This window comes from Aotus nancymaae, unplaced genomic scaffold (genome assembly GCF_030222135.1).
Source record: "Aotus nancymaae isolate 86718 unplaced genomic scaffold, 86718_ANA_hifiasm-v0.15.2.pri h1tg000021l, whole genome shotgun sequence".
Lineage (NCBI taxonomy): Eukaryota > Metazoa > Chordata > Mammalia > Primates > Aotidae > Aotus > Aotus nancymaae.
This window is the reverse complement of record NW_026988433.1, coordinates 28715840-28740910: the sequence shown is the minus strand read 5'-3', so window position 1 is coordinate 28740910 and position 25071 is coordinate 28715840. Positions and strand designations below refer to the sequence as shown.

General features: G+C 38.9%; 1 protein-coding gene across 2 annotated transcripts in view; it reads left to right on the top strand.

Moving 5' to 3' along the window:
• Positions 1 to 25071, top strand: part of TXNRD1 (thioredoxin reductase 1) — a 61070-nt gene that overhangs the window by 23646 nt on the left and 12353 nt on the right. For both annotated transcript variants that reach the window (XM_064379903.1, XM_064379902.1), the window contains 11 exons: positions 2539 to 2667; positions 5077 to 5149; positions 7488 to 7607; positions 11345 to 11487; positions 11884 to 11999; positions 14448 to 14673; positions 17743 to 17835; positions 19022 to 19098; positions 19774 to 19930; positions 20458 to 20565; positions 22622 to 22717. In XM_064379903.1, coding sequence (XP_064235973.1) covers positions 2575 to 2667; positions 5077 to 5149; positions 7488 to 7607; positions 11345 to 11487; positions 11884 to 11999; positions 14448 to 14673; positions 17743 to 17835; positions 19022 to 19098; positions 19774 to 19930; positions 20458 to 20565; positions 22622 to 22717 — 1302 coding nt within the window. In that variant the 5' untranslated portion in view covers positions 2539 to 2574. The remainder of the gene's footprint in view (positions 1 to 2538; positions 2668 to 5076; positions 5150 to 7487; positions 7608 to 11344; positions 11488 to 11883; positions 12000 to 14447; positions 14674 to 17742; positions 17836 to 19021; positions 19099 to 19773; positions 19931 to 20457; positions 20566 to 22621; positions 22718 to 25071) is intronic.

The following is a 25071-nucleotide window of genomic DNA, read 5'->3' as shown; positions in this document are numbered from 1 at the left end:
GATGCAAAAGTTTGAGAACTTCTGTGGCATTCACCATGGTCAGCGGACATAATTTCTAGCAATTGTAATTGGAGGAGAATGGGAGCATTTTTCTCTTTTCCTTACCCCATCTCTGTGCTACTTTCTTATACTCTCTGGGGGAGCTGTCTTCTATCTTCTATTTTATTTATTTTTCAGGCGAGATGCCACTTAGATGGAACTGAATGACAGCACTTTCAAGTTTAGTTAAAATTTAAAAACAGAATGTTTAATTCTAAGGTCAACTGAATGCTTCAATTTCCTATGTCTTACCAGTTTTACCTACAGTGTTTAAAAATGTTGAGGCTTATCCAGAGCTTTTTTTGTAAAATCTGTGCACTGGTTGACTTTAAGTTTAAACCACAAGAACCCAGGTTAGGTACAAAGTTTTAGTAAGGAACAGATTTTAAACATTGGTGGATGGAATATGTGGCTTTTCAGCATGAGGATACATTTTCTGGTATTTGTTCTAGTAGATATATTGGAGGAGGGGGATTCCCAGAACTATGGTTTTCATTTAGTCAACTGGTTATTGTGTTCTGTCACCATCTTTGCTAAGTTCATGCAGATAAAATGAGGTCAAGATGAAAAATTATTATATGTTATTTTTCCAGCAGAGCATCTAATTGCGTTTATTGGTTAACTCTTAAACCAAAAAAAAAAAAAGGAAAGAAAAGAAAGAAGAAATTTGTAAAATACATAAATGACTTTTTCAAAATCCATACACAGATTATACAGACATAATAAACATTAACTTTATTTTTGAAAGACCAAAAATTTCTTAAACCAGTAAGTCATGCTCTTTGAGATGAATAGTCACACTAGTTATTTGAAGCTTAAGTGATCCTTTCATCGAATGGCTGTTATTACCAAGTTGTTTTTCCCCCACAGTGCCTTGTATTGAAGGAGGAGCCTTGGCCATAATGCTAGTTGATGACTACTGGCTGTGTTTACCAGCCTCTCATGCTAGACCTTTTGTGCAGACTGTCAGGGTGGTGCAGTCTTGTCCCCACTGTTGCTGGTTTCCAGGTGTTATCCCTTCAGTCCCTGAGCCACTACGTGTGCCTGACGTGCTGCCAGCAGGTAGCCACAATGCAGTGCTTCTTCCGCCACATAGCTCCACCACACCCCCTTCCACATCCCAGGAACCTTGTTCTTCTGCTGACCCCACGCTCTGCCTTTCGCCCCCTACATCTGATGGTAGGCAAGAGAGAAATGTGCAGTTTGGGCTGGTAAGTTTGGGGGCTTTTTTGTTATTAAGGTTAAGATTTGATTTTTTTATGAGATGGAGTCTCACTCTGTCACCCAGGCTAGAGTGCAGTGGCGCGATCTTGGCTCACTGCAACCTCTGCCTCCCAGGTTTAAGCATTTCTCCTGCCTCAGCCTCCAGAGTAGCTGAGATTACAGGCAGATGCCACACGCCTGACTAATTTTTGTACTTTTTAGTAGTGATAGGGTTTCACCACATTGGCCAAGTGGATCTCGAACTCCTGACTTTAAGTGATCTTCCCATTTTGGCCTCCCAAACTGCTGGGATTACAGGCGTGAACCACTGAGCCTGGCCTAAGACTTGATATTTTAAAAACATTGTATTGTGCCTGCTAACAGCATTCTCAGTCATTATCTCTTGTTAACATAGATTTTTATTTTAATAAAAAGGTAATATTAAATATATCATCAAAATATCGTATTAAACCAATGTGAAATATAATTGATGGGTATCAGAATTAGTGGAATGAAAGGATTTTTTAAAAATTGAGAGTCTAACATCTAAGTTATAAAAGTCTATTACTTGCTAAGTATATGGAAACTAAATATAGATACTAAATATGGGAGACTTCATGCATATTAATGCAAATTAAAGGAATGAGCTTTGCAGAGTTGTGCTTATTTAAAATATCCTGCAAGAGCAGCAACTTTTACATTTAACTTTTCATACAGGTCAGTATCAATTGACAGTTTTGGTCTGAATTTCTAGATGTTACACCCCAGCTAAACAGTGTAGAAAAGTCTTAAATTTGGCTGATCTTTTTAAATTGTTATACTGAGATTAAGCTGCACCCATATTTACCAAACCCCTATCTTAGCCTGGGATCATAACCCACTCATTCTACCTTTGATTAGAAAGTAAAGACGATTGCTGAATTATATTGAAACATAGTACAAATGTTTTTAAAAACCTGGTTTAAAACCTAGTTTAAAATCCTAGGAATAAAGGGCTGATGATTAATCTTGATTTTGACCTAAGTTGGTTTACTTATGTAGAGGTATTATATGAACACTTCAAAGTAGTTAGCAGTGACAGTCTTTGGGGTTAATAAACTAAAATAAAGCAAGCAGTTCACCACTTTAAGGAAGGTTGAATATTTCTATCTGTATGCTGTAATTAATATAAATCAAATGACCTCTTCCCTTTGAAAATTCCTTTTGTTTTTCTTTAAGGAAAGATTTTCTTACAATGCTTTATAGAAATTGCTGATTCTAAGTTAAATTATTTTCTCTTCTGTTATTTTTCTTTAGGCTTATCAGGAGGGCAGACTTGAAAAGCTACTAAAAATGAACGGCCCTGAGGATCTTCCCGAGTCCTATGACTATGACTATGACCTTATCATCATTGGAGGTGGCTCTGGAGGCCTGGCAGCTGCTAAGGCAAGGCTCCTTGTGTTATGTGTTGTTTGGGTTGTGGTTAGAATATTAACTTCCTTGACAGGGTTATCTCTGTTCTCTGTGGAATTTGTTTGATCCACTCTTGTGACATTTTGCACATTAACTTGGGCAGAACATGGACATGGTAAAGGACCAGTTTATAAATCACTTTTCCAGACTGAAATAGATGGTCCTTATATAAAAATATAGAGCTCAGTATTTTGGAACATGTTTCATTCACTTTTTTAGTTGACTTTTCGAAGATAATAAGGATGTTATGTAAAAATGGTTTGAAATTAAGCAAATATATATATTTTTTCTTTTTTTTTTTTTTGAGACTGAGTTTTACTCTTGTTGCCCAGGCTGGAATGCAATGGCATGCTCTCCACTCATTGCAACCTTCGCCTCCCAGGTTCAAGCGATTCTCCTGCCTCAGCCTCCCTAGTAGCTGGGATTACAGGCGCCCACCACCATGCCCAGCTAATTTTTTGTATTTTTAGTAGAGACGAGGTTTCACTATGTTGGCCAGGCTGGTCTCAAGCTCCTGACCTCAGGTGATCCACGCGCCTCAGCCTCCCAAAGTGCTGGGATTATAGGCGTGAGCCACTGCACCCAGCTCATATATTTCTTATTATTTTTATTTATTTATTTATTTATTTTAGATGGAGTTTTGCTCTTATCACTCACACTGGAGTGCAGTGGTGCAATCTAGACTCACTGCAACCTCCACCTCCCAGGTTCCAGTAATTCTCCTGCCTCAGCCTCCTGAGTAGCTGGGATTACAGGCGTGCACCGCCATGCCCAGCTAATTTTTGTGCTTTTAGTAGAGATGGGGTTTTGCCATGTTGGCCAGGCTGGCCTCGAACTCCTTACCTAAGGTGATCTGCCTACCTTGGCCTCCCAAGGTGCTGGGATTACAGGTGTGAGCCACTGCGCCGGGCCATATATTTCTTATTCTTTTTTTTTGAGACAGAGTCTCACTCCGTCACCAGGCACCAGGCTGGAGTGCAGTGGCACGACCTTGGCTCACCACAACCTCCGCCTCCTGGGTTCAAGCAATTCTCCTGCCTCACCCTCCCGAGTAGCTGGGACTCCAGGCGTGCACTACCATGCCCAGCTAATTTTTGTATTTTTAGTAGAGACGGGGTTTCACCATGTTGGCCAGGATGGTCTTGATCTCTTGACCTCGTGATCCACCCACCTCGGCCTCCCAAAGTGCTGAGATTATAGGCGTGAGCCACCGCGCCCGGCCTATTTCTTATTCTTAATTAGTATCTGTCTTTTTCACTTAAATGATTTCTCTGTTCATAACCCCTCCTCCCCAGTATAAAAAAGATGGAGAACAATTGGGTTTCTTAAACCCATTTATTAAAAATGATTTGCTTTCTGTGTGAGGTGATCTAATAACCACTAACTCTGTGGTCTGAGGGTGACTGGGAAGAGGATGTATAAGTAAAGAAGGTTAGGAGTGAGCCTCCTGGTCCTGAATCAAGATAAATTTCTCATGTGAGGACCCCTTGGGCCTGTCATCCTTTTCCAACAGGTTCCTTTAAAAGATGTGATTATCCTTCCCTAAGGTATAGCTTGTGCTGAATCAGTAAAGGGTAGAAGCTGCCCAAATTAGGGGAAGACCAGTGTGTAGCATTGAAGCAGGGCTTTGCTGAAAGTAATTCAGGAATAATACCTGATGTATTTTACTCCAGTAATGGTGTATTTGAAAGACTTGTAGGTTCAGTCCTTTCAAATAACCTTTGGAGGTATAGTTGCCAATGTAAAAGCTTATTCTGTTTCTCAGATAAAAGATACTCTGTTAAACAAACTTCTAACTCTTGTCTTCCCTCCCTAAAAATAGATTTGGAAATATCATTAGATATTGTCAACTTTTTCATGAGCTCCTCATGTGAAAATTTTAGGAAATCTTATAATACAGAAGAAAAACTTCTTCAGTATTCTTCCTTAGAAACCAAATTAGATTAAACTTTAAAATGCTTTTAAAAATATCCACCTTATAGGATACAGGTTGCATTAAGAGCTATAGACTCAGTAAACCTGCTTTTTCAGCTACTTGGCAACTTGCTTGGAAATGGCCATGTTCTTTTTTCAGCTTATTGCTTAATCTGTTATTGTTTGAGTGGAATTTTGATAGAGGATTCTAAGGTTTCCAGCGGATTCTAACAATTTTACTACTATAATCTTCATAATTTTAAAATCTACTCTCACAACTATCTGAATATCTCTTAATTATTATCCTGTAGTTGAACTAATCATCATGGTGTATGAAGTACCCAGGTATTGATTGCTTGTTATGCTTTAAGCTCTATAGCTTAATAAAAAAAAAATGGATTTTTAACAGCCCAGTTCCAATCTGTCATGTTAACCTTTCCAACTCATTTTAATAATTTTATTTTCCAGGAAGCAGCCCGATATGGCAAGAAGGTGATGGTCCTGGACTTTGTCACTCCCACCCCTCTTGGAACTAGATGGGGTGAGCTTTTAAAATACTCTAGAAGTGATGTTTTTGAAGCTGTTTTCCCCTGGCACCTAATCTAACAGGCTCCTAAAACCTAATTGAAAAAATCAAAAACTTAGTTAAAGAAAAACCAGCCCCAAAACATATATATCTTTTATTTGAGCTAAGTTAAAATGGATCAGGTTAAACGCTAAAAATTTAGGTTATCTAGCTATATAGGGGCTTAATAACTGAAAATAAAAACTTTTCATATATAGATTTCTGTTTTAAATCTACCTCCTACATTCAACAAGAACTGGAATCAGATACCTTACTGCATAGCCCTTGCTGCTTCTGAGTTTTTATATGTTCCTTATTCATTTATTCAACAAATATTTATTGAAGATTTATTATGAACCAAGGCAGTGACTGTAGGAGTGAACTTGGTACATCCAAAGTTCCTGCCCTTGTGGAGCTTATGCTCTAAGTGGGAAGACAACAGATACGTAAGAACTTTAGGAATTGTGGAAAGTGGCATTGAAAAAATTATATAGTGGTATAGAGAGGAGGTAGATAAAGGAGAGTTTAACTTTGAGAAGATTATCAAGGAAGGCATCTGAAGAGGTGACATTTAGAAGAGGCCAAAGAATGAGAATGAGCCAGCTGTCAAAAGGTGAGGCAGAACCTTCCAGGCAGCTTTTCTCTTTCTCTGTAGATAGCACATACCAAGGCCCTGAGGTAGGTAAGAGTCCTTCATGGTTGTGGCATGGATATTGGGAGCTGGAAGTGGTGATGTGAGCTGAGACCAGAGAGGAAAACAGGTGTCACTGTCGAGAGCTTTGTAGGCCAAGATGAGGAATTTGGACTAATCAGAGCATATAATTTGGAGCAAATTGGACTAATCAAAGCATATAAATGAACCTTTGAAGACTCTAAGGCAGGGGAGCCATGTGATAATATAAATTTTTTTTTTTTATGAGACGGAGTCTTGTTCTGTTGCCAGACTGGAGTACAGTGGCACAATCTCCGCTCACTGCAACCTCTGTCCTCGGGTTCAAGCGAGTCTCCTGCCTCAGCCTCCCAAGTAGCTGGGACTACAGGCGCACGCCATGACACATAGCTAATTTTTGTATTTTTAGTAGAAACAGGGTTTCACCATGTTGGCCAGGACGGTCTCCATCTCTTGACCTTGTGAGCCACCATGCCTGGCCATGATAATATAAATTTTGTTAAAGATTACTTCACTGCTTGCATTAGAAGGAACAAAGAAGCAAGAAGTCCGTATAAGGTGATGTCACAAATTCTGATTCATCCATGCAGCAGATATTTAATGTGTCAATTCTGTGTCAGATGCTGCTCTTGGTGCTAGGTATTTCCCTTTTGCCCTGTGAGCTTACACTCCAGAGTGACGCTGGTAGCATTCTGCTCAGAGGACTTACTTTGAGTTGTATTCTTTCTTACTCCTGTCATTTTGGTCACCTGCCTGTGTTTTGTTCTGATGGAAACAAGCTGTCACCATATTCTTTAAGCTTAGGGATATGAAACCTTTTTTTAGGGAGCAAGGGAAGTCATGCATCCTTTAAAAAATCAAGTGAATGCTGTAGGCCACCTTCTTAAAAAATGCTCATATAGACCAACTTTTATATGTAGTTTAAGACCCACTACATTCTAATCATGCCCAGCATAACAGCCCCTTTATCAGTTACCTCTGTGCATAGATTCAATGGCAAGTACAGCTGCTGCTTGAATTACAATGGGACTACACCCTGATAAAAATCTTTGTAAGTTGAAAACATAAGTCGAAAATGCATTTAATATACCTAACCTACTGAACATCATAGCTTAGCCTAGTCTACCTTAAACACGCTCTGAATGCTTACATTAATCTAAAGTTGGATAAAATCATCTAACACAAAATCTATTTTATAATAAAGTGTTGAATATCTCATAAAATTTATTGAATACTGTACTGAAAGTGAAACACAGTATGGTTGCATAGGTATCAACATAAAGTAGAAAAATGACAAGTCAGAGGTTGTCTGTATAGGGTTGTATACATAGTAAAATTTCAATTTCTGGCATCTTTATCAGCAGTCATTTAATTTTGCATCTTTGAAGTATGTGGAAATTGTGGAAATCTGTGCCTCTTTTTGTTTTGTTTTAGGATGATGTTGCCGTGTTTGGTATAAAAGGGTCTCTGAACTTAGGAATGTTGTAAAGACTTAGGAATAAACTTATATAAACATTAGTGGCCATATTAAGCAAATGTAATACAGTATTTCTTAGAATTGTAATAATTGTTGACTTTTTTTTCTTTGAAGGTTTGTAAGGCTTGGAAAGCAGGCTATAAACTGATTTCTCAATGTTGTTGTAGGTCTTGGAGGAACGTGTGTGAATGTGGGTTGCATACCCAAAAAACTGATGCACCAAGCCGCTTTGTTAGGACAAGCCCTACAAGACTCTCGAAACTATGGATGGAAAGTCGAGGAGACAGGTACAGGAGGGAAAAGCTACTCTTCTGTTTGTGCTTTCGGAGGGTTGAGCTGCAATCTTGTAATGCATCATCCACTTCCGTGAAGATAGCAAATAGTCTAGTTGTTTTTTGTTTTTGTTTTTTGAGACAAAGTCTCACTCTGTTACACAGGCTAGAGTGCAGTGGCAGTGGCGTGATCTCTGATCACCGCAACCTCTGCCTCCCAGGTTCAAGCAGTTCTCCTGCCTCAGTCTCCCAGTAGCTTGGATTACAGGCGCCCGCCACCACGCCCAGCTGATTTTTGTATTTTTAGTAGTAACAGGGTTTCATCATTTTGATTAGGCTGGTCTTAAACTCCTGACCTCGTGATCTGCCCGCCTTGGCCTCTCAAAGTTCTGGGATTATAGGCGTGAGCCACTGTGCCCAGCCAGCCTAGTTGTTTTTATTGTTTACATTTTTGATAGATATAGTCACTGGAGTTATCCTTTGTCAAGTATTTACACAGTTGTAATGGTAATAACAGTTACTGCAGTTGGACCATGGGGTTTCTATAATATAAAATTAGAATTCTTTTGAATATATTGTCATGCAGTGTTTGTGAGAAATCATGCAGTGTTTATAATTTGTAAGGACGTACTAATTATGTTTGTTTTCTTGAAGCTGTTGCATTTTTCTCCCTCCAAAGAAGTCTGTTTAACGAGCCAATATTTGTCGGGGGTGGTTGTTGTTTGTTGAGGAGAGGGAGTAGTTAGACTTTGTTGGATTAAAAATAGTTAGAGTACCCTAGATAACCTGGAAACCCTAGACGAGTTGAAGAGATTGGAATTATTAATTTTATAAAGTAGATTGCATTATCTATTAGAATAATAAAGTGAGACCCGGCACAGCTTCCTGGCTAATTTATGACATATGTCACTCTGTTATGAAGAGTGAAACTCCAACTTCTATCTGATTGAGGTTTGAGACCTATAGATTATGGAGCATTTGAAGGAAAATACTCTAGCCAGTAGCCAGGATAAACTATTTTGTGGCTTTTTCAGGGTTTTAATTGTTTATTAAATGTAAAGATAAGGCATAAATACATGCTTTGAAAAATTTTGCTCTCACTCAAACTAGTCATGCTTCCTTTGTTGACACTTTGACTTTCTATTTAAAATCAATAGTACCTTTTTTTTTCTTTTTGAGACGGAGTCTCGCTCTGTCACCCAGGCGCAATCTCGGTTCACTGCAACCTCCTCCTCCTCCTGGGTTCAAGCGAGTGCAATGGCAAGATCTCAGTTCACTGCAACCTCCTCCTCCTGGGTTCAAGCGGTTCTCCTGCCTCAGCCTCCTGAGTAGCTGGGATTACAGCCACCTCTCTCTGTGCCCAGCTAAGTTTTGTATTTCACCATGTTGGTCAGGCTTGGTTTCACCATGTTGGTCAGGCTGGTTTCCCAACACCTGACCTTGTGATCCGCCTGCCTCAGCCTCCCAGCGTGCTGGGATTGCAGGCAGGAGCCATTGTGCCTGGCCTAATCGTACCATTTTCAAGTCTGGAATCTTAGAAAATCACTAACTTTTAAAGTTTTATAATGTTGGGATCACATTATTTGCTCAGACCCTTGAGAGAGAGAGGGATATGAGAAGAAATTTTGTAAAACATTGATAATTGCTGCAGCTTAGATGATTGGCACATGTGGGTGAGTTGTATACTATTCTATTCTACTTTTAGTAGAGAAACAGCAAGTCCTGAGCCTTTCGTGGTGGTGATAAACAGAGGCCAGGCAGGCAGGTTGGTCCAGGCTTCCTGTAGAACCATAACCACAGTGGCATCTGCAGTTATTATTTTTTCTTTCAGTTGAACCAGTCTCTTAAGGTTTGCTCTAATTCTAACATATGTTCATATGAGTTTAATATCCATGAACTATCTGTTCTCTAGGAGGCTTTAAATCAATTTTTGTGTGCTGTCATTCCCACTTCCAGAGGCTGACCAGCAAGTGTTATAAGTCTGTTCTCAACACTTACTGTATAGCCAGGCTACTTGACCACTGAATTGGTCTCCATATTCCTTATTTCCGTGAGAGAAGCTTTCAGTATATGTTGATTCTCTTCTTCCATCCAAACCACAGCTGCCCTAGGACCTGTCTTCTGCCTACCACCAGAGTATATTTACCTGTATCTTGTTTTTTTCCTAGTAATTTATAAGATATTAATTATTGGGCCAGATGGCTCATGCCTATATTCCCAACAGTTTGGGAGGCCAAGGTGGAAGGACCACTTTGAGGCCAGAAATTTGAGAGAACCTTGGGCAACAAAGGAAGACCCTGTCTCTACCAAAAAAAAAAAATTAGTTGGACATAGAAGCCCTCGCCTATAGTCCCAGCTTCTCAGGTGACTGAAGCAGGAGGAAAATTTGAGTTCAGGAGTTTGAGGCTGCAGTGAGTGATGATTGATTGCACCACTGCACTCCAGCTTGGGCAACAGAACTAGACCCTATCTCTAAAGAAGAGATTATTGAGGCTTGGCGCAATGGCTCAAACGCCTGTAATCCCAGAACTTTGGGAGGGTGAGGTGGGCAGATCATGAGGTCAAGAGATGGAGACCATCCTGGCCAACATGGTGAGACCCCATCTCTACTAAAAATGTAAAAATTACCTGGGTGTAGTGGCGTGTGTCTGTAGTCCCAGCTCTTGGGGAGGCTGAGGCAGGAGAATCTGTTGAACCCAGGAGGCGGAGGTTGCAGTTAGCTGAGATTGTGCCACTGCACTCCAGCATGGCAACAGAGTAAGACTCTGTGTCCAAAAAAAAAAAAAAAAAAAAATTAGCTGGGTGTGGTGGCCTGCACTTGTAGTCCCAGCTACTCGCGAGGCTGAGGCATGAGAATAGTTGGAACCCTATGAGGGTGGAGGTTGCAGTGAGCTGATGGTGCCACCGCATTCCAGTCTGGGCAACAGAGCAAGACTGTCTGGTGGAAAAAAAAAAAGAAAGAAAGATTATTGAATAACAAAGCGTTGATTTTTATCCTTTGAAATATGATATTACTTTAGTGCCCTGACTTAAAAGATTAATTTCATTATGACAGAATAAAAAGAATTTTAAAAAGTTCTCTGTTTGATAAGATATGGGAGTTTGGAGGGAAATGAGATAGACTCTTAAAATTCTGTCTAGATCAACAGTCAGTGAATTTTTTCTGTAAAAGGCCAAATGGTAAATATTTTAGGATTCTTGGGCCACAGGGTCTCTAGTGGCCAATTAACTCTGCCCATGTAGTGTGAAAGCAGCACTAGAAAATATTGAAATAAATACGCATGGCTGTATTTTAATAAAGCTTTATTTACAAAAAGGTGATGGGCTGGATTGGCCCATGGTGCCGGTTTGCAGTCCCTAGCATAAACACTATTAGTAGTGTAGTGACTCAGTAGTTGGCTACATCAGAAACTCTTGGATTTTCTTACAAGTAGAGAATCCTAAACCTTAATATATTCCAGAAATCAGTAAAATTTGAGTTCATTTCTAGATAAAGAAGGAAAAAGTTTGTGTATTGTTACTTTAGTTTAAAATTGTCAGTTGTGTCTTATATTTATTTAATTGTATTAGTCTTATAAAAGGGAAAGAATATTTGAAGATGAAAAAGTAACATACTTGCTCAAAATGGAGGATTCGCCCTTTTAGATTGCCTTTTAGAGCTCTGCTTCTTGTATTTTACTTCTGTGGTTATTGAGAAATGATCTTTGCCAGGAGTTGAAAAGCCAACCAAGATTTTGTCTTTTCTTATACAGTTAAGCATGATTGGGACAGAATGATAGAAGCTGTACAGAATCACATTGGCTCTTTGAATTGGGGCTACCGAGTAGCTCTGCGAGAGAAGAAAGTTGTCTATGAGAATGCTTACGGGCAATTTATTGGTCCTCACAGGATTAAGGTAATTATGTGACATCCTGACTTAGCTTTTTTTTTTTTTAAGCTTTAGTTGGAAAATGTTAAAGTATTATAGTAAAAGTAATATCCACTGTGACCCAGACTATCCAGTTTGGTGATTTTGTTGTCATATCCAATGGGGCCTTGCGTGGAGGTATGGTAAAATGTAAGCATACTGGACCGGATCACCTGGATTTGAGGCTTGGCTCTGCCTCTTAGTAGCATTGTGACTTTGACTAAGTCTGTTAAATACTTAGCCTTAGTTTATCCTTTTTATTATTTTATTGTCCTCATTATAAGGATGAAAGAAGACAATGTAGTGAATGACCTTTGTTAATATGAAGCTTATAATTCTGAGGAATGATTACTTGATAAGATTTTCGTATTGGTTCCTTTGTAGGCAACAAATAATAAAGGCAAAGAAAAGATTTATTCAGCAGAGAGATTTCTCATTGCCACTGGTGAAAGACCACGTTACTTGGGCATCCCTGGTGACAAAGAATACTGCATCAGCAGGTAAGGAAAGAATGCAGGGAGGAAAAGAAAAACCCATTGTGGATTTTTGCTTTTGCATGTTTCTTCAAATCCACTTCATCAATTTCTTGGACTTCAGACAGATTTCTTTGCCACATTGTGCCCTCTCTGGGGGCCGGGGTTTGGGAGAAAGAGAAAAAGGAAAAATTATTTTAAAGGAGAACTTTTTTTTGAGACAGATTCTCATTCCGTTGCCAGGCACCAGGCTGGAGTGCAATGGCGTAATCTCGGCTCACTGCAACCTCCGCCTACCGGGTTCAAGCAATACTCCCGCCTCGGTCTCCCAAGTAGCTGGGACTATAGGCACGCACCACCACACCCAGCTAATTTTTGTATTTTTCAGTAGAGATGAGGTTTCACCATGTTGGCCAGGATGGTCTTGATTTCTTGACCTTGTGATCCACCTGCCTTGGCCTCCCAAAGCGCTGGGATTATAGGCATAAGCCACTGCACTCGGCCAGGAGAACATTTTAAATATTGAAAACTTGGTCATCTTGTTACACAGAGTTAGTAGCACTAACATACTAGCATATAGATTTATATTTACATTTTTATTTGAAATTTATATATGTGTGAGTATATAAGTATATATTTAAAAAGCCAAATGAATATTCACAACATTTTGTAAAATAAGTATAATATGTATATACATTTAGATTTTGTAGAATGAGGATCATGTATTACCATTTAACACATACAGAGTGGCCGCTATAAGAATTAGAGGATGGCAGGCCATTTAGATTTATCAGACTCTAGACCCTGCTGAATGCTGTTTGAATGGTTGCAGTGTCATTGTAGAAGGGCCTCTTGAAACCAGTCAAGCAAGGAGAGGTTTGTCTTTGTGGTTTATTTTTGCCCATCAAATGAAAACACTGCTGACATTGTTCAGGAGCTTTCAATTATGAAGTCATTACGACAGAGTGTTGGTAAATGTGTCCTCTTGAATGCTTTTTGCTCTGGAGTTTCTGATTGTTTTATAAGTTACTCTTCTCCTTCAGGCTGTTTTTGGTATATGATTTTATCCTTTCCCACATGGTGGAAGAGGGAGAGGCAGGTCTCTGGGGCCTTTTTAACAAGGATATTAACCCCATTCATGAGAGCTCTGCCCTCATAGCCTAATTACCTCCCAAAAGCTCCACCCCTTAGTATCATTGCCTTGGGGTTTAGGATTTTAATACATGCATTTTGGGGGCACATAAACATTCAGGCAATAGCAGGCTCCCTTCCAATATTTTTTAAAAACTCATTCTTGGCTCATGCCTATAATCTCAGCACTTTGGGAGGCCAAGGTGGGCAAATTACAAGGTCAGGAGATTGAGACCATCCTGGCCAACATGGTGAGTGAAACCCTGTCTCTACTAAAAATACAAAAATTAGCTGGGCGTGGTGGCTTGTACCTGTAAATTTCAGCTACTCGGTAGGCTGAGGCAGGAGAATCGCTTGAACCCAGGAGTTTGAGGTTGCACTGAGCTGAGATTGCACCACTGCACTCCAGCCTGTTGACAAAGTGAGACTCCATCTCAAAAAAAAAAAAAAAAAAGCCAGGCAAGGTGACTCACACCTGTAATGCCAGCACTCTGGGAGGTCATGGCGGGTGGATCACCCGAGGCCAGGAATTCGAGACCAATCTGCCCATCATGGTGAAACCCCGTCTCTACTAAAAAATAACAAAAAATTAGCCAGGCTTGGTGGTGGGTGCCTGTAATCTCAGCTACTCTGGAGGCTGAGGCAGGAGAATCCCTTGAACCTATGCTAGGTGGAGGTTGCAGTGAGCCAAGATTATGCCACTGCACTACAGCCTGGGCAACAGGGCGAGACTCCATCTCAAAACAAACCAACCAAACAAGAAAAACAACTCATCCTCTAACAATGCTTTTTATATTTATGATCTCTGTATCCTGTATATTCCTAGCTCAACTAGAAGACTTTTGTCAGGTTCTACTTTTTATAGTTGGCTTTTATATTTCAAGATATTGAAAGTTTTTTGGTTTTTTTCCTCCATGTTTGTTCACACTCTTGATAATAATTGGTTTCCACTAAGAAGAAGTAACACAGATTTTTGCACCTCAGAGAGAGCTGAATGGTGAATGAGGATGGGGGTTTGCATTTGCAAATCTCTGATTTATTCCAAACAGTTCAAAATCATTGAGTGTGAAGATGAGTTGGACTAACTGACTAATATCAGGAGTTACACAGTTTGCTGTGTTTAGCTATGGGTAGCTTGAACTACTCCCAACGCAACTGAGTGGCAAGAAAGGGTATCTAAGAATTATAAAAACTTCTCATGTATTATATGTGTAGCTAGTAGAATGTTTATCATCCTGAAAGTATGTTCTTAGCAAAGTAAAAATGTGTACTTGGATTTAGTAATTATTCATATATGAACATTATTTTTATTCTTTCTTCTTCTCCCTCACCCTACCCCACCAGTGATGATCTTTTCTCCTTACCTTACTGCCCGGGGAAGACCCTCATCGTTGGAGCATCCTATGTTGCTCTGGAATGTGCTGGATTTCTTGCTGGTATCGGTTTAGATGTCACTGTTATGGTTAGGTCCATTCTTCTTAGAGGATTTGACCAGGACATGGCCAACAAAATTGGTGAACACATGGAAGAACATGGCATCAAGTTTATAAGACAGTTTGTACCAATTAAAGTAAGTGGGTTTGCCTGTAGGTTTGTTGATTCTACATTCACGGTAAAAGGCAAAAAGAGAGTTGAGTTGGTAGTGGAAGCATCCTTTCAGCGTTATAAACCATCGGAAATGCTGATTCCCCTACTATTGTATATTGGTATACAAACTTGAACCTACCTAGCATCTAAACACCTATATAACTTTGTTCTTATTTATAGATTAATAATCTCTTCCTTTGGTTTTCTTCTGTTCTCTTCTGTTTAATGCTTCCCTTTATGCATTCCTTTGTCATCTTTGGTCTGGTAATACTTTATTTCTTCATATGCACCAGAGATTTAAATAAGAATTCAAAATAGGTTCCCCCCCGCACTCCTGGTTCCCCATAGGACATCTCCCCCTTGGTATACGATACAGTCTCAACATATACACTACATACTTCTGGCATCCCTGCTAGAGATTATCTCATTTATTTATGTACGCTAACATTTTTTGCTGTTTTACTCTTTTGAAAAGTTCTAATAACATGCCAAGTCACACCTGGGACTTGTTAACATTATCACAATAGTTTTGACACATAAGAGTGACAAAATTGAACACTTACATACTGTCTCAGACTAATAGATAGTTTTCTCTAGTGCAGCGGAAATGGTGGGACTATTTTGTTAAGGAATTGTAGTTGTCATTTTTTTTTTCATCTCTTAATGGGTTAACTTGAGTTGTGTATATGACTATGAATCTCCTAATGCTGTTAGATAGGAATATGAACTTTGGGATCGTCATGATCTGAATTCAAATACTGTTTTGCTAGTTTCTTGCTCTATGACTTTGGAAGAGTTACTTAACTTCTCTGAACCTGTTTCTTTTGTAAAATGAGGTTGATAATAGCATCTAAGAATTCTTGTGAGGTTTGAATTAGCCAACACTTATAAAGTAATTAGAAAAGTACCTGGTAGAGAGTAAGTCTAAAGTGAATCTATCTCATAATGTTGTGGAGAGTAAGGCACAAATTTCCTGGAAGCTGTCAGTGCTTGATTACTGTAGCTGTTTTTAATTTTTAATTTTTTTTTTTGAGATAGAGTCTAGCTCTGTTGCCTAGGCTGAAGTGCAGTAGCCCAATCTTGGCAGACTGCAATCTCTGCCTCCCAGGTTCAAGCGATTCTGGTGCCTCAGCCTCCTGAGTAGCTGGGACCACAGGTGCGCACCACCATACCCGGCTAATTTTTGTATTTTTAATAGAGAGGGGTTTCACCATGTTGGCCAGGCCGGTCTTGAACTCCTGACCTCAAGTAGTCCTCCCAGCTCAGCCTCCCAAAGTGCTGGGATTATAGGCGTGAGCCACCGCACCTGTCCTGTAGCTGTTTTTTAAGAGTAGAGGCATATATGCTATATTTGTATTAGAGCTATGATTCGAAAACAACAGCTGTATGTATATGCTGTACTGATAGAAAGTAACATCTTCCTATATAAATTTCTTAACATTTGGGGAGTTGTGGACCTCTTTGAAAACCTGGTGGACTAATCCTAGTAAAATAGGGTTACCAGGGTATCTGATTCCCACAGGTGGGTATTAAACTCTTGCTGTATTCTAAAGTGACCGAGTAGAAGGAACCTTTGGTGGAGAGCGGGGAGAAAGTACATTTTGGATGGAGAATGCAGTATGTGTACAAAGGCTCTGTGGGGAGAAATACTGTTGTAGATACAAAAAAGGCCTGATTGAAGTACAAAAGTGAATAAGGGTGGAGGTAGGATGAGGCCCTTATCATTTTCAAACAAATCTTAAGCAGTGGACCAATTAAACTCTTCTCCAAGGATTAGGACATTTTAATTAAAATTAAACAGGAAAGACTTTTCCAGTATGTCCAAAGAAGTTTATTTAACTGTATAAGAAAGAAAGGGAATTCAGGAAGGAAATCTTTATTTTTTTATTGATGTCAAATAAAATAACCCTGGACAGTTTTCTAGGTGAAAGAGTTTCTAAGTCATTGTACCTAGTCTGTAGGTTGTTGTTGACATCTATGTGTAGTGGGTTGGTATATTCATTTTCATCCGCCATCACTCAAATATTAGGGGTTGCTCATTTCTTTCTACATCCTTAACAACCAGAAACAACTCCTGGTTCTGATAAATGCCCTCATTTCCTTGCCCACGCCAATATTTAAGACTTTCAGTTACCTGTGTTACTATTGACCTATTCTAATATCTATCCTTTGTTGTCAGTGAAAGCTGAGCATCTGTAGTCAAAAGAGAATCTCTGAATTTGGGCAACAGTTGCCCTCCATGGGATTAATCATTCTGGGTGAATTATAAGATAGAATCCTGGGAAAAGCAGTAAGTCATTGGTTTTATTTTAGGGATGGTGGTGTGCTTTCCGTACCTTTCTTTTTTTCCATACTTTTCTCTGAATTTTTTTTTTAAGATGGAGTTTCACCATGTTGGCCAGGGTGGCGTTGATCTCCTGACCTCGTGGTCCACCCGCCTCAGCCTCCCAAAGTACTGGGATTACAGGTGTGAGCCACTGGGCCGGCCTTTTGTCTGAATTTTATTGTTTGAGAACTCTTTAAAAGAAAACCTCTCTAGCAGACAGCATTGAGCAGTGATAAAGAAGGAGATAATCATTATCATCCTAATAATGTTAAGTGAGGGAAATGGGACATAAAAGACCTTTTTTTTTTTTTTTTGAGATGGAGTCTGTGTCACCCAGGCCGGAGTGCAGTGGCTCCATCTTAGCTTACTGCAACCTCCACCTCTCGGGTTCAAGCGATTCCCCTGACTCAGCCTCTCAAGTAGCTGGGACTACAGGCATGTGCCACCACACTCGACTAATTTTTGTATTTTTTTTTTTAAGTAGAGACAGGGCTTCACCATCTTGGCCAGGCTGGTCTTGAACTCCTGACCTCGTGATCCACCTGCCTTGGCCTCCCAAAGTGCTAGGATTACAGGTGTGGGCCACCGACCGCGCCCAGCCTGTAAAAGACCTTTCAAGCAAGATTTTATATTTTAACTTTGAGTTAACCAGATAGAAGGGGAAGTTACAGAATTCAACTTGATAAATGTTTTTATTTCACAGTAAAATTTTGTTACTCTTAACAGGTTGAACAAATTGAAGCAGGGACACCAGGCCGACTCCGAGTAGTAGCACAGTCTACCAATAGTGAGGAAATCATTGAAGGAGAGTATAATACGGTAAGGAATGGGCCCAGATTAATACTTTACCAGAAAGCAAATAATGTGCTTATTGAGTATTGTTTAGGAACTTACAATGGCTCTTAGGGATTTCCAGATGTACTGGTTCTATGCCCAATCTAAGACATCTCAATAACTTGTGATATTAAAATTAGTTTTGGTGGCCGGGCGAGGTGGCTCACGCCTGTAATCCCAGCACTTTGGGAGGCTGAGGTGGGCAGATCACAAGGTCAGGAGTTCAAGACTAGCCTGGCCAATGTGGTGAAACCCTATCTCTACTAAAACACAAAAATTAGCTGGGCATGGTGGCGGGCACCTGTAGTCCCAGCTTCTCGGGTGGCTGAGGCAGAAGCATTGTTTAAACCTGGGAGACAGAGGTTACAGTGAGCTGAGATTGTGCCACTGTACTCCAGCCTGGGCAACAGAGTGAGACTCCGTATCCAAAAAGAAAAAATTGTTTTGGTATAGGGATGGCTTCAGATTTTTTCCACCATAACTTAAGGCAACAGTTACCTGTTTTTTTTTTTTTTTTTTGAGACTGAGACTTACTCTGTCGCCCGGGCTAGAGTGCAGTGGCACACTCTCGGCTCACTGCAATCTCCACTTCCCAGGTTCAAGTGATCCTCCTGCCTCAGCCTTCCAAGTAGCTGGGACTATAAGCATGTGCCTCCATACCGGACTAATTTTTGTATTTTTAGTGGAGATGGGGTTTCACTATGTTGGCCAGGCCAGTCTCGAACTCTTGACCTTGTGACCCACCCGACTCTGCCTTTCAAAATGCTGGGATTACAGGCGTGAGCCACTGTGCCTGGCCAGGCAACAGAATTTTTAAATGGACCAGAATTTCTGTGTTCTTCCCTTTCATCTCCCCAGGCAACCACTTAAAAAATAATTTAGTCATAAACTATGATGTTGTTGTCTTTAAACTTGGATAGGTTTATTAAGGCATTACAAATTCTCTTTTTCCTAATAAGAAGTGCAAAATAATTTCTGCTATTTCATATTCAAAGGATTTTTTTTCCTGAGGATTCTTATTTTAACTCTTACATTACTTTTTTAATGAAATATTTATTTCCAGGTTTGATAAATGAAACCAGATTAGCTTAGTAAGCAGAGAAAAATATGATTAAGTAGTAAGTGCAAAGGCTTTTTGTTGTTAGTCACTAATATATTAATAATTTTTCAGGTGTTGTTGGCAATAGGAAGAGATGCTTGCACAAGAAAAATTGGCTTAGAAACCGTAGGGGTGAAGATAAATGAAAAGTAAGAAAAAAAATCTTTATTATGTAATATTTAATGCTATTTCAGTTATTTACAGCATTGGTCAATTATAGAATTTTAGTGTTTTTGTTTGTTTGTTTATTTTTGACATAGAGTCTTGCTCTGTTGCCCAGGTTTGAGTGCAGTGGTGCAATCTCATGTCACTGCAACCTCTGCTTCCTGGGTTCAAGTGATTCTCGTGCCTTAGCTCCCTAGTAGCTGGATTACAGGTGCCCGCCATCGTGGCTATAATCATGTTGGCCAGGCTGGTCTCCATCTCTTGGCCTCTAGTGATCCACCCACATGAGCTTCCCAAAGTGTTGGGATGACAGGCGCAGAAAACTTTTCTTCCAGTGGCATTCACGTTAGTATTTCTGTTTGTTTTCTTTTTCCATTTTGGGGATGTTATAATTTAGAATCCTCACTCTTAACCTCTGTGTTGGAGTTCTTCCATTCTAAGATTTCTTAGAGTTTTCTTATTTCTTTGATTTTCAAAATAGTGGCCAGAGTTGTCATGATAAGCTTTTTTGTCTCTTTGAGCTGTTTTATTTTTAATACATTAGCACATTGTCCTCAGCTAGAGTCATGATTTTGGGCTTCCTTGGGAAAAAGGAGGATTTTGTTCTCCTTAATTAATTATGGTAATTAATGATAATTTTTAACTGAATAAAATTTCAGGACTGGAAAAATACCTGTCACAGATGAAGAGCAGACCAATGTGCCTTACATCTATGCCATTGGTGATATATTGGAGGGTAAAGTGGAGCTTACCCCAGTTGCAATCCAGGCAGGAAGATTGCTGGCTCAGAGGCTCTATGCAGGTTCCACTGTTAAGGTGAGTGCTATGCTTGTCCTCACTAGATACTGTTGTCAGTAATACTCCCAGTTCCTTATTTAGGGGGCAATTGGGAAGTTTTGCAGATCTTGAATATTTTAGTTATTTTGGTGATGGCATCTTAGATGTCCCTTATTAGCTGTATTCCAGACAAGATATCATTAAGGCTGCTGTACATTTGTGACTTTATTATGAAAATGGACATTCTTGAATTCATACTATGAATAAAGAGCTTGATTAATCAGGTTTCAGCACTATTGTTAAATAGTGTACTTCATATCCATATACTCTAAATAGTTGCATTTTATGTCTGTTTTATTATTGCCAATATAAATCAAATGTTCTAAGGTCTTTTTATGGCACTTATCTAGGCTATAAAAGGACTTGAGGATTTAGGTAATGGTGTCAGTGTGCAAAGTAACTTAAACCACTATTTCCTCTGTCAATTTTGAACTTTTTTGAAGTGTACCCTTTTTCTTAAGTTATAACTTTGCCTATTATAACTCCTTACCTCCATTTTTAAACAGTGTGACTATGAAAATGTTCCGACCACTGTATTTACTCCTTTGGAATATGGAGCTTGTGGCCTTTCTGAGGAGAAAGCTGTGGAGAAGTTTGGGGAAGAAAATATTGAGGTAATTTCTCTTTTCTCCTATGTGAAATTACTACTTTAATCCTTCTGAATTTTAAAGTATACAGAAAAGTTGAAAAATAGTACAAAGAATTTTCATATACCCATTATCCGGAGTCATATATTACTAACATCTTGCCAATTTATTTTATACACTTTCAGTATTCTCTTTCTCTGTCTGTGTGTGTGTGTGTGTGTGTGTGTGTGTTTCTGCGAATCATTTGAGAGTAAGTTGAATGCTCCTTTACCCCTAAATACCTATTGTATACTTCTGTGAACAAGGGGATTTTCCTATATAACCACAGAGTAGTTACTACTTTCAGGAGATTAGTATTGAGTAGTATTTTTATCTGATTTAACTTTCATTTTCTAATTTTGTCAGTCAACCCAATTGTATTTCCCTTGTAAAAATCACATTTATTGATTTCTCTTGATTTATTATAGGAAAGTGAATGCTCTGACCATTAGTACTACTTGTCTCTAGCATTACCTTCTAATTTGTACTAACTTTTCTGCTTACATTTTATCATGAATGAAAATGCACATGAAATACAGTATTCATTCCTATAATAAAGATATACTGTTCTTATAATCAGAAAAAAATGTTAATAATGTGTTACTAATAGGCCAAGATATAACATGCTACTACCAATGCATGTAATAAAAAGATTATTTTGTTTGTTTGTTTTGAGATAGAGTCTCACTCTTGCTCAGGCTGGAGTGCAGTGGCGTGATCTCAGCTCACTGTAACCTCTGCCTCCAGGGTTTAAGTGATTCTTCTGCCTCAGCCTACTGAGTAGCTAGGACTACAGGCGTGTGCCACCACCCCGGTTAATTTTTTGTAATTTTAGTAGAGACAGGGTTTCACCGTGTTAGCCAGCATGGTCTCGATCTCCTGACTTTGTGATCCACCCACCTCGGCCTCCCAAAGTGCTGGGATTACAAGTGTGGGCCATTATGCCCAGCCTGTACTTCTTCTATTAAGGGGTGCTATACTATAATTTGTTAAACCATTCTTTAATTAGCTTGTTTACAGTTTTTTCATTATTATAAATAGAGTGACGAACATCTTCATAGATCCTCCTATGAGTGTGTGTGTATATATATGACATACATATATAATTAAATTTTGAAGTTTTTAATATATATTTCGTATTTCTTAATAGACAATATTTAAGTATTTTTAATTTGCTTTTTTATTATAGAAGTGTAATACGTTTGAGTTGAAGAAACTTTGAAAAATGTAAGGGAAAGAGGAAACAATTACTCATGGACTTACATCTGTAACACAGCAATTTTTAGCAATTTGGGGTCATTCCTTTAATTTTTTTCCTATAAAATTATGATACTGATACTGTACTTAAATTTTGTAACCCATGTTTATTTTTAAAATTATATTATGTATTACAACATGGAAGAACACTACTTATGTCTTCATAATCAGTTTGCTTGTAAAAGGTAGCAAAACATGTTTTGAACTGAGGCTAGCAGCTAGGGGAGAAAAAAAAGTCAATTTGGTCATCCAGGAATTACATCAGTAAGGATGCTGTCCTTCCAGACTTCCTTCCTCCCTCTCTTCCTCCTTCCTTCATTCCTTCCCTGTCTCCTTCCTTCATTGCTTTTAGTGAATTATGCCAAAGGAGGAAATGTCTTTTGGAAGCATTAGCCAAGAGAACTAGGTAATTACTATAATTGATCCTGGCACCTTATTTGTTTCTTGCCCAAGTTGTCATTCACATTTGGTAACAAGATAGTACTGAGGTTTGCGTATGTGTGTGTTTTCAATGTAAGACAGCAGGTAATTAAATGGCTTCTTTCTCTCATTCCCTTGTTCTTTTTTGTTATTAGTTAGGGTGTATTCTTTTGAGGTTGAGATATACATATAATTAAGGGATGAGCTTATAGCAAAAGTGCCTGACAGCAAGGAGTTTAAGGTCATTTACCTTTTGACCAGATTCCTATTTATTCCATGAATGTTATTGTTTAATGAAAGTCTACTTTGTCTCCACTGTCTTTCACCATATATAATGTGTCTAAATTTTGCTTTTGTATTTTCTTAGGTTTACCATAGTTACTTTTGGCCATTGGAATGGACAGTTCCATCAAGAGATAACAACAAATGTTATGCAAAAATAATCTGTAATACTAAAGACAATGTAAGTGCAATTCTCACTTAATCCTTTTCCAATAATTTTATTTTTACTTAGGTTTTTAAATTTTATTTTATTTTATTTTCGAGATGGAGTCTTGCTCTGTCCTCTAGGCTGGAGTGCGGTGGTGCAATCTTGACTCCCTGCAACCTCTGTCTCTCGGGTTCAAGCAATTCTCCTGCCTCAGCCTCCTGAGTAACTGGGATTAGAGATGCATGCCACCACGCCCAGCTAATTTTTGTATTTTTTTTAGTAGAGAAGGGGTTTTACCATGTTGGCCAGGCTGGTCTTGAACACCTAACCTCGTGATTCACCCGCCTTGGCCTCCCAAAGTGCTGGGATTACAAGCGTGAGCCACCACACCCAGCTTTAGTTTTTAATATATAGCTTAGTTGGTCACATGGTGCAGATGGCATTCCTTCAGTATTTCGCCTGCCAGTCTTCTCAGCTAATAGTTATCAGCAGCCGGCAAGGACCTTGGCTGCACTGCCTGCTCTCCCCTCATCTTCACTGGCACGGGGCCCTGCACTTAGTCAACAGGCAGCCAAAACTTACTGAGAGAAAAAAACAAAGGCATAACTTGAGAACTGTTTGTGTTTATAAAAGAGAAACAATAAAGTCATCAACTATCAAAATATAGTGAATAACAAAACAGAGCAATGCACATTTGATCCTCAGCAACTGGGACTAATGAAAAAGAGCTCTTAATTGAGTTCTAAGATTTCATTGCCTGCTGCTACATGTAATACTGGTCAGGTATTATTACATGTAAATCTAATGTATTTAAGTACTTTTTAGTAGTTCCTCCTACAGATATACTTTATTTATACCATAAAGCCCCAATTGTCAGGGTGAATATGTTTAAGAGTACAATGTACTATATATTCCAATACTTTTTTTAGCAGACACCTGTGAAGGCCTGTGAGCAAACTCTATACCTCACAGGATTTATTTCCATACATACAAAATGAGGGATTGGATAATTCATATTTTTTAAACTATTTTGACTGCTGCCACACATTGTAACCTGGGACACAGGTATGCATATACGCACACTCTCTTTAAGTGATGTATTGACTCTTAAGAAAACCAATCTTTTTAACTTATCTGACACTTTTTTTTTTTTTTTTTTTTTTTTTTTTGAGACGGAGTTTCGCTCTTGTTACCCAGGCTGGAGTGCAATGGCGCGATCTCGGCTCACCGCAACCTCCGCCTCCTGGGTTCAGGCAATTCTCCTGCCTCAGCCTCCTGAGTAGCTGGGATTACAGGCACGCGCCACCATGCCCAGCTAATTTTTTTGTATTAGTAGAGACGGGGTTTCACAATGTTGACCAGGATGGTCTCGATCTCTTGACCTCGTGATCCACCCGCCTCGGCCTCCCAAAGTGCTGGGATTACAGGCTTGAGCCACCGCGCCCGGCCAACTTATCTGACATTTTTAAAAAAATGACCTCAGTAAAAGTATAAATGATGTTAAAGAATCTATATGTTAAAAGCCTAGTAAACTCTGATAATGTTTTAATCTCAAAATTTTAATATAATTAAGCCATGTATCCTATTTGGAAACTACTGTTTTAGGCAGTAGGACACTTACAGCTTGGTTTTTTGGTAGAACCCAGGGTTTTAGAAAACATTTTCCTGGATCCACTGCAAAAAAAAAAGCTTCAAATGAATATACTAGGATAACCCATAATGAGCTACACAGTTAACATAAAAAACAATTGTATACATAGTTTTTCTTTTTAGGCAGATTTTCTTAAAAGTTTTTTATATGGGCATATATTAGATATCAATTTTACTGCAAACCAAAGGAGAAAATGTCAGGATTCTCATTGGCAGTATAGTAACTGCCCCTGTCTCACTGAGAGACACTTCAGTTGCTCATAGCAGTGAGTGAAACCTTATAGATTTCCTTCCTACCAAGCAAATCCATTTTAACCATATGTATTTTGTTCTTTTTTCAATGTTTCAATTTGTTCAAATGGCATTGCTAGTATAATGTGAAAAATAATTTTACTATCAATAAACCTGCCAGTAGTTGAGGTCATAAGTAGGGTGACAGTGTTTTCAGTTATTTTCATAGATTAAGATAGTAATAGAGAAGATGAATATTTGTTACTGCTCTTTTGTCATGAGCTATCTGAGACAAAAGCTTGTAGAACTTGGCTATCCCTGGGGCGTGCTTTATTCATTTTGAGTCAGTCACTTGACTTCAGTGTCTAAAAGTCCTTGATTCCAAATTGTACTTAGAATGTTTATTATCTGCTGGCTTTTGTTCTCTGCTATTTTCTTAACATAAAATATTTAAAATATAATAAAGATGAGGAGAGTACTCACCATCCAAAGTCAACAAATGTTAA